The sequence below is a fragment of the Pogona vitticeps genome, chromosome 13 (genome assembly GCF_051106095.1).
Source record: "Pogona vitticeps strain Pit_001003342236 chromosome 13, PviZW2.1, whole genome shotgun sequence".
Taxonomy (NCBI): Eukaryota; Metazoa; Chordata; class Lepidosauria; order Squamata; family Agamidae; genus Pogona; species Pogona vitticeps.
The window spans coordinates 21,486,502-21,495,467 of record NC_135795.1 but is presented as its reverse complement, the minus strand read 5'-3'; the positions used below and the strand labels follow the sequence as shown (position 1 = coordinate 21,495,467).

General features: G+C 49.0%; 1 protein-coding gene across 5 annotated transcripts in view; it reads left to right on the top strand.

Moving 5' to 3' along the window:
• KATNIP (katanin interacting protein) overlaps nt 1-8,966 on the top strand; it is a 29,459-nt gene that overhangs the window by 224 nt on the left and 20,269 nt on the right. For 3 of the 5 annotated variants that reach the window (XM_020811976.3, XM_020811973.3, XM_078381356.1), the window contains exons 2-8: nt 536-612; nt 1,254-1,423; nt 1,945-2,039; nt 2,746-2,880; nt 3,912-4,034; nt 4,942-5,194; nt 5,694-5,754. In XM_020811976.3, the coding sequence (XP_020667635.3) occupies nt 551-612; nt 1,254-1,423; nt 1,945-2,039; nt 2,746-2,880; nt 3,912-4,034; nt 4,942-5,194; nt 5,694-5,754 (899 nt within the window). In that variant the 5' untranslated portion in view covers nt 536-550. Of the gene's footprint in view, nt 1-7; nt 186-535; nt 613-1,253; nt 1,424-1,944; nt 2,040-2,745; nt 2,881-3,911; nt 4,035-4,941; nt 5,195-5,693; nt 5,755-8,966 lie in introns of those variants that run through there. The other 2 variants (XM_020811974.3, XM_078381357.1) reach the window with 2 other exon arrangements.

The following is an 8,966-nucleotide window of genomic DNA, read 5'->3' as shown; positions in this document are numbered from 1 at the left end:
CTCAGAGCTCGTGGCGGCGGCGGCGGCGGCGGCGGCGGCCTTCAGCCAGCCAGGCAGCCAGCGCGAGGATAGTGCCGGAGCCCCACCTGGTCCGGCCGGCAGGGATTTCTCTTCAACCCCCACCCCAACGGGGAGAGAGAGAGAGAGAGAGAGACTCGTTCTCTGGATCCTTCATTAGACGCCTCGTAATCCCTTCCCTCATTTTATGGTAACCCTGATGCCAGTAGAAAAGGGAGGCAGCAGGAGATGAGGAAAACCAGGCGTGAGATGGATCGACTCCCTAAGAGAAACCACGCCCTTGCCTTTGCAACAGCTGAGCGGGGATGCTGAGGGGGCTTGACGGCACCCAATACAGTAATAACAATACTGTATTGCCTGGCAGCTCAGATTCAGCAAAGTTTAGTCTTAAAGCAGTTATCTCGTTCAAGAAATTCTGGCATCTTGGTTTCCACAAAACATATTGAAATTAAGTGGGTGATCATTCCAAGTAATCCTGCTTGGGTTTTTAAAGCTTTGGTTTTGTTTTGTGTTTTAGGCTTAACCGAAGGATATGGTGACTGACTTTGATGAGAAACATGATGAGTACATAGTACTGCTTCAGCAGAGAAACAGGTATGCCAAGGAAAGGAGTTTTGGGGCCGGTTCAGGATAGGATCAATCCGTGGCAGGAAGGAAGCTGCCTCAAATCTTGAAGGTCTCTTGGATTTCTTTCTTAAAGGCAAGGTTTTCTCTATTTGAAGAGGCAGCTTCATACTCCTTTTTTGTCCATGGAGTTGAACAGGAAGATTCGGACAGGATGGGCTGAAACTGCTTGCAGAAGTTAGGCAGGGAGGTGGCATCCTGTTAAGTAAAGTACAACGTTCCATTTGGGAACCCAATAGGAAACCAAGCAGGTGTGAATACTCAGACGCTCATGTTACTGATTCCTTCCAGGACAGGAAGCCTTCCCCCCATCCATAGCAGAACCCCTCAGGGAAGAAGAGGGTCAGGTTTCAGCACAGCTCCTCTTTCTCCACCTGCAACCCCTTCGGATTTATGACAGGTTTGAAAGTACTGTAGGAGGACAGCTAGAAAGGTTTCCGTCATGGCTTTGCAAGCTTTCTGATTCATTGCTGAGTCTCTTTTCAGTCCCATTGGGGGGGGGGGCAACCCCAATATCCCCCTGTTCTTGGTGAAAATGGCTTGTTTGTACAGTGAGCGGGATCATCCATGGAGAACCCCAGGTTGGAAACTGGGTGCACCATTTGTTTTAGGATATTGAAACAACTCAGAAGAAAAGACCCCTTACAGATCAAGTTGGAGCAGCTGGAACAGGGATTTACTTTATACGTGAATGGTGCTAACTCAGAACCGAGGAACAACAGCAAGCAAGTGAACCTGCGGAACTTTGTCAGAAGAGGTGAACGAATAGTCCGGGGAAACGGTGAGTTTCTTCTCATAATTGCAGCTACAAACGCATTTAGACTGCTACACCGGGAACAGACAGAATCTTGCAAAGAGGGCTTGAGCCTCAGCTAAGATGAAACTTGGGATCACTCATTGTGGATATGTTATGCCGTGGCATTAAGAATGTTGCCTAGGCTTGCTCTTTTGCTTTCTAAATTTGACACATACAGATGGGTTGTGGTGAAACCTAGTTTCTACAAAACAAGCAAATTAGAGAATGCCAAGGGCATGCCTGCAACCCAAGCCCCCCAATTGTTCCTTTTTCTCTTGGCAAAGCCTGCCATGTATGTCTGAGATTGTAGACTCTGAGGGGGCAAAAGGTGTGGCCCTCCAGCTGCAGCCCTGGTGATTTCTAGGCTGCATTGCGATTTCTACGGCCACCTGTTTCCCACTGCTGGACTCTGGTCACTCATCCCTTGGGGCAGAGGTGGGGTGGCGCTTGGCAACTTTCGGCTCTTTCTTGTTCTCTGTCTCCAAACGGTCTTGATTTCGCTTCAGACACGGTCACAAGTGCCTTGTTAAAAGAAGGAGATGTGCAAAGGAGGGGCACGCAGACTGCACCGGGTAAAATCCAGCGCCGAGAGTGGCTCCAGGTACGGGAAGGCAGCCTCAGCTTCACTCCCTGACACCTCCCGTTTTATAAAGGCTTCTTGGGTGGCAAGACTGTGGACGGCCTCTGCCCCACTGCTGGGTTTAGAACTAGTTGCTGGTCAGAGATGGGAATCCTTTCGAACCTACAGCTTGTTAGTGTTGAGACATGCAGCTTGTGTGGCCTCAGCCTGTTCTGCTGTCCTGCTGAAAAGAGACAAGGCGCTCCCTTCTGTTGCCATCAGCAAAACAGGAGGGACCGTCACCTTTAAGTGCAAACTACTTTTCACAAATGCTCTGTGAAGCAGGCTGGGCAGTTGCCTTTTGGCCCCCTGTTGAGCTGCCCGGCTAGCACAAAGTTTGAGGCTAGAGTCTGATAGACAGTGAACTCCATGTTGCAGGTTAAGCTTAATGTATACTAAATTGTGCAAGGTGTGACATGTAGTATTGGCTTGTTAATTCTCTAGGGTTCAAGATCCTGGTGCAGTGGAAAAGCGAAGCACATGGAAATGGAGGGGTGCTGGAACAGAGGGGAGGGAGGGGACAAGGCACCATGGGCGAGCGGTCAGATTAGGCAGAGAATGTCTAGCAGCGTTCTTTTGGAAAGTCCCCCCCCCCGAAGGCCATGGGAGATACCTTTGGTTGCGTTCTAAGAGCTGCTTATTCCTTGAGAGAATCACACAAACGTGGTGACTTTCCACAATTTTCTAGAAAGCCGTGCAAATCAAAACAGAGAGTGGATCTCGGGTTTGCATTGCTCCTCCTTCTGAATACTCCGAGGACTTTGAACCTTATGAAAGCCTGAACCTGGAATCAGAGGACCCTGAACAAGATGATCTTTGTCAGGTACGTGTGCCTCCCACCTTCTAAAAGGTGGCTTATCCTCAAGGCACAGACTCCAGGGGACACCTGCCAGGAAGGAACTCCGAATGCAAGATGGCTGCTTCTTTCTTCATCCCCTTATGACTTTCTAGTTTTACTCAGCTCCAGCTGAGGAGATACTTGAAGCGCTTCCAAGAGTGTGGAAACTTCCGAACCTCAGGCATTGCAGGCTATCGGTGCCACAGGCCTTTACTCCTGGTGGGCGATGCTTTGTGGCACTGAGGGAGCCTGCCCTCCCCTCTGTTTTAGAGCCTGATGATGGAGGCTGTCGTCTCCGGGCAAATGTCTCTGACACGCCTTGTGCATCTTGACAGCAACACCTCGCTGCTTGTGCCATTCAAGCTGCTACTGCAGCCTCTTTGTGTGCTTGTCTGTGTTGTTTCACCAGTTGGTCTGCAATATTTGGATGGTATTATAAGGTAACTTAAAAAATAGTTACTCTTTAGTCTTGGAATTCTTAGATTTTGGTTTTCTCTTAAAGAATGGGTAGTTGCCACCTTTTGTATAGCTCTGGATTATTTTGCGGTTGCACCCTACAGGATTAGCTGTCTGTGAGAACTCTATGAGGTGTTTCCATACTGAACAACTGTGATTCGAGCTCTGCCCAAGAGGGAGCGGTTAGGCTGGCATGTTTTCTCTCCTTCTCTTTGATGAGTCTGGGAAAGGGAAGCCCCTGTAACTTAGAGTTGACATTGGAGGGTTTGCTGCTGCTTCTGAAGGAACTCTTCAGTCTGTACAAGAAGTTCCCTGTCTACTTTCTAGCCTGAAGAGCATTTGCAGGGTATTCTAAGGATGTGGTTTTTATCCTGGCAGAAATTATTTCTGAAACTCAGCTGGAGAGACCATGACATTTACCTTGTTATCAGTGCAATTGCATTTTCCATGCAAGGAGTGAAAGGTGTCATCCTTACTTTCCACTCTTGGCAATTTGTCTTTTCTAATTAGGCAAACATCTATAAATGGAATCCCAGCGAGTTCTTTATCTTTGTTTCTAGAGCCTTGAGTCTCCTGGACGTTTGGTCCCCAGTGGTGCTGCGCTCTATGGTCCAGAGGCGAAACTAAGCATGAGCAGCGATGCCGGAAAGGGACAATTGCTCCTCGATGCGGAGGATGTGCAGGTACCAAGCAGCCGGGTGTTTTGTGCTGATGGGACTGTGCCGTCAGGCCTTCCAAGGTGACCTCAAGCCACAGTTGGGCAGGCCTTAGAGACCAGAGGTCTGCATGATCTCTCCCATCCATAACTAGCATTTTCCCTGAGTGGCTTTTACAGCACACATTCATGCAGAGGTAAATTCCTGTGTATTCAATAGGCTTTCTTCTCTGTGTCCCTCATTTACACACTGAGGACGAAGCAAGAAATGCAGGGAACTGGGGTCATTCAAAAGCTCATGGGAAATGTATTTGAGTGTTTCACCTGAAAACATATTTTTAGCATGAGAGTTTTAACCCCATGGGTTCCTCCCCCCCAACAGAAACGGAGCTGGAGGATGAGTAGTATGTACTGTTCCTTGGGGGAATTGCATTTTCCATATTGGGAATGTCACCTAGTCGATATGTACAGCAAAAAAGCTGTTTTGTTAAAATGTTGTTTTGTTAGATTGATTGTGTGGAGTTTGGTTTCTCCAGCGGTGTGTCTGCTTTGCATGAGAGGTGAGCAGCCTTTGGCCGTCCAGGTGTTGAACTGCAACTCTCACCCTCCCTCATTGTTGCTGGATGAGGCTGACCCTCTGCAGCCTCCGAGAGGTCACAGGTTACCGCCTCCAGCAGCCTGGGCTGCCCAGGACTCCAGACTGTCTTCTTTTTAGCCCTCTCTAGCCAGGCTGCTTCAGGGATGGGACCGGGGAACTTTCGCGCCACCATTGGGTTGGGGCATGTCAATATAAGACTTTTTCCTTTGCAAGTCTGCTCATCAGCAGGCGCTGCTGGCCTCAGAGAGGTATTACCCCCCCCCCAGGTCAATGGGAATAGGACTGCGCCCCTTAATGCGGATTGTTTGTTGGCCTGCCTCTGTGCAATTTGTGTCAGGAACTCTGTCAGAGCTTGGAGTTGGCCAGAAGTGGGAGCAGGATAGAGAAAGACTGTTCAGAGGGGGAGGAGTCTGACTCTGTGGAAGAGGATGTGCCTCCGGAGCCCCCTGAGGCAGAAGAGCCCACAGAGCCTTCTAGAGGGAGCCCCGACTTGAACCTCAGGCGTGCAGCCACCTCTCCAGCAAGTGGGCCGTCCTGCCGCCTCCATGTTGCTTCTCCTGCCATCCTGGAATTCAAGCTGGATTTCCCAGGTAAGTCTAGATGTGTTCTAACTCGCTGTCTGCACAGTTGACCCTGAATGAGAGACTTTCAGAAGAAAAAGCTAACCCATTAACAAGGGGGGGGGGGGAGAGAAAAATGTCTTTTATAGTCATAAGAGAGAAATTTGGGAACATTCTGGTGGCTTCATTTGAAGTGCAGCTAGCTACTGTGCATGTTGCTGAGGAGGTGTTTGCTTCTCCTCTTGTGAGACCCTGTGTGTGTGAAGTTGTTGTGCGTGTATGGAGAGTGGGGGTGTGCTTTCCATGCCTTTCAGTGCTTTGTTGGGAACGATCACACTTTGGCTTTGGTATGGAGAGCAGAGCCAGAGAAGCCCCTTGGTCCTCATTATGCCGTGGCCAAGATGAGCTGATCCCCTTCAGCTCACAAAATTGGGTTGCTTTTGTCTTTGCCACCTCTGGAAGCTGCTCTTTCTCTGAAGGGGGTGCCAGCATGGCCTCTTTCCCATTGGATGTCTTCTTTCCCCTGCAGTTGTGAAGAAGGAGCGAAGCCTCTCTGCCAGGAGGAAGGGCAGCCTTGAGCCCTACGTCCCTGTTACATACAGCACTGATGTTACCTGTCTGTCATGGGTTTGGAGGGAAAGTTCCATCCTATGGGGAGTGGAAGGCGGGACATCAGGAGGAGGGGCTGTACTGTATAAATATGTGATGCCTGTGTGGTGAAAGGAGAGATGCTGTGAGACACTGGGTTGTGACGAAGCAGCAGCTGGGAAGAAGAAGCTGTTGTGGGAGTCTGTGTGTCAGACAGGGTACTACTGTGTGTCAGAGTACCAACCTGATAGGTTCAGGTGTCTGTTGGTTAGCCAGAACTGATAGGTTCAGGGTCTGTGCTTCAAGTTAAGGGTTCTGGGTGAACCAAACTGTGTGTATGTCTGAGTAAGAATAAGCCACGTTACTTTAGTTTATTCACCTGATTGTTTTATTTTCCCTGTGTGTATTTAAAATAAACCTTATTCTTTTTATTGTTTAAAAATCCATCCCTGGTCTGTGTGACTTCTTAAAGGGAATGGTTGGTGGCAGCTTAGTGTAACTGTGTGACATATCCCAGTAGGTCTGGGTTTGTCACATTGATTGGTGTCCAGCGTGTGGGATACGACTGGTCCAGTTGTCCAGCGGTCCAGCAAAGCCTTGGCAGGTGTGCCCAGAGCAAGGGGGGTCTAGTCAGGGACAGTCTGAGGCGCGTAGGTAATCTTCTAGGTGTACCTCACGGGGAGGTGCGCTAGTAGAAGAACGTGCCAACTGGGGAGACTTAGATTAAGGTGCTCTGAGGCAGCCTAGTTTTGGCAGGAAAAAGCTGAGGCAAAACTGCGTAGCAACAGCGAGCTAGCTTGCCAGCTGAGAGGCCCAGCAGAGGGGGGTAGGCTCTGACTCGATACTGTTGCAAGTTAGTGCTGAAGAACAGCAGCCTAGAGAAGGCTGGTTCTGAGGCAAGAAGGAAAAAAGTGGTCGTTTTATTTGGAGGCTTGACTTTTTAAAGCAGCCTGTTCTGAGGGGGGGGTTATGCCCTTGACTCGAAGCCAAGTAGCAGAAATGAGTGAAGTGAAAGACCCCCAGATTGACCAAGGTTCTGAGGATGAATTTGGCTCAGTGCAAGGTGACAGCACAGGAGAGCAGGACCCAGAACTCAGAAAAATACTCCTAGCCCAACAGCATGAACTGAGGATGAGGCAATTTGAAGTGGAGGAAAGGTTAGAGAGAGAAAAAATGGAGGAAAGGGAAAGAGAGAAACAGCGGCAATTTGAATTAGAGAGAGAGAGAGAGAATGGAGAAGGAAGAAAGATTAGAGAGACAGAGAATTGAATTGGAATTGCAGAGAGAGAAAATGGCGTTTGAATTAAAAAAATTGGAACTGATGAATCAGAACAATAATAATAATAGGGATTCTGAGGGAGGCCAACTGTCTAAAGCTGACCTGAAGAAATTCCCTGTGTACCACAAGGGAGATTGTCCTGAGGTGTTCTTTTCCTTAGTGGAAAGAGCGTTTGTGGACTTCTCAGTGAGGGAAACTGAGAAGATGACCATCATGCGGTCTTTAATCAGTGGTAGCCTGGCTGAGGTTTATGCCGAGATGCCTGAGGAACTGATGAAAGATTTTGCAGAGTTTAAAAAACTGGTGTTTGCCAGACATGGGATAAATGCGGAGCAGCTGAGACAAAGATTCAGGTCCCTCACCAAGAAACCAGAACAAACTTTTACCCAAGTGGGGGCCCAATTGGTGAGGCTGCTTGAGAAATGGCTCTCGCAGGAGGGAATAGAGACCTATGAGCAGCTTAAAGACTTGATAGCACTGGAACAGTTCTATTCAGTCCTGCAGGGGGAATTGAAATTCCAGGTGAGGGAAAGGAAACCGAAATCTGTGGCAGCAGCCGCAGAGATCGCAGATTTTATTTCCCAAATAAGAAAGCCCTTGGGTGAGGGGAAATCTGTGGGTAAACCCAAAGAAACCTACAGCAAGTACTCTCAGGGACCAGGGAAAAGCCAGCAAGGGGGAGGGGCCCATGGTGAAGGGAAGCCCTCAGACATGAAACTAAGACCTCAGATTTTGGAGGGAAAACCAAAACAAGATGAGAGAGAATCAAAATACACCAGAAAATGCTATTTCTGTCAGGGAAAGGGTCATCTAATCTCAGAGTGTCAGAAATTAAAGCAGCTAAAAGGAATGGTGCCTCAGGAGTCTAGTGGAACCAAGCCAAAAGCTGTGTTCTGTGTCCAGAAAGAGCAAGGCTCAGTCTCACTGAGGGAGCCTGTTGCCATGGCTACTCAGTCTGGAACAGCTACCGCTGCTGATCAGGCTGAGGAAAATGGTCCTCTTGTGGAGGTAAAACGCTGCTTGCTCGTGAAAACAGATTCTCAGTTGTTTGAGACAGCCGGGGTGGACGTAGGAATACTTGACCGTCAGTATAGGGGGCTGCGGGACACTTGTTCCCAGGTAACCCTGTGCCATCCGGATATTATTCCTAGGGAGTTTATAATCCCAAATGAGAGCATGAAGGTGGCAGGGATTGAGGGGCAGGTAATCTCTCTGCCAGTAGCAGAGGTACCTGTCAACTTTCAAGGCTGGAGGGGAGTTTGGCGGCTAGCAATTTCATCGACTCTGCCAGCAGCCGTGCTCGTGGGAAATGACCTGGCTGAACATGTGAAACGGGTGCTAGTGATTACACGCTCACAAGCCACCACAGGGACAGTTCAGGGGGGTAATGATGAGCCAGAGACGGAAGCAGAGGGGAGTTCAGAAGCTGTGGTGGAAACCTTAACCACAGACAGCAGATTTGGACAGGAGCAAAAGGCAGACGCCACTCTCCAAAAGTGTTTTGAACAGGTGACTGACGCCCAGCTAACACCTGAAACCCCAGTGAGATTTCTGGAGAAAAAGGGGATTTTATATAGAGAAACCCTGAGGAATATCTCAAAAGGGGGAGATGGGATCAGAAGTCAGCTGGTGGTACCTGAAAAGTATCGCCCCATGATCTTACAAAGGGGGCACTCTGACATGTTTGCTGCGCACTTAGGGGTGAACAAAACACAGCAGAGAATCACACAGAATTTCTACTGGCCTGACATAGGGAAGCAGATCAGGGAGTTCTGTAAACAATGTGATGTGTGTCAAAGGCAGGGGAATAACCGCGACAGGACCAAAGCAAAGTTGTGCCCTTTGCCTGTGATTGACACTCCGTTCAAATGCATAGGGGTGGATATTGTGGGACCTTTGCCCAAGGCCACAAAGAGGGGGAACAGGTTCATTCTA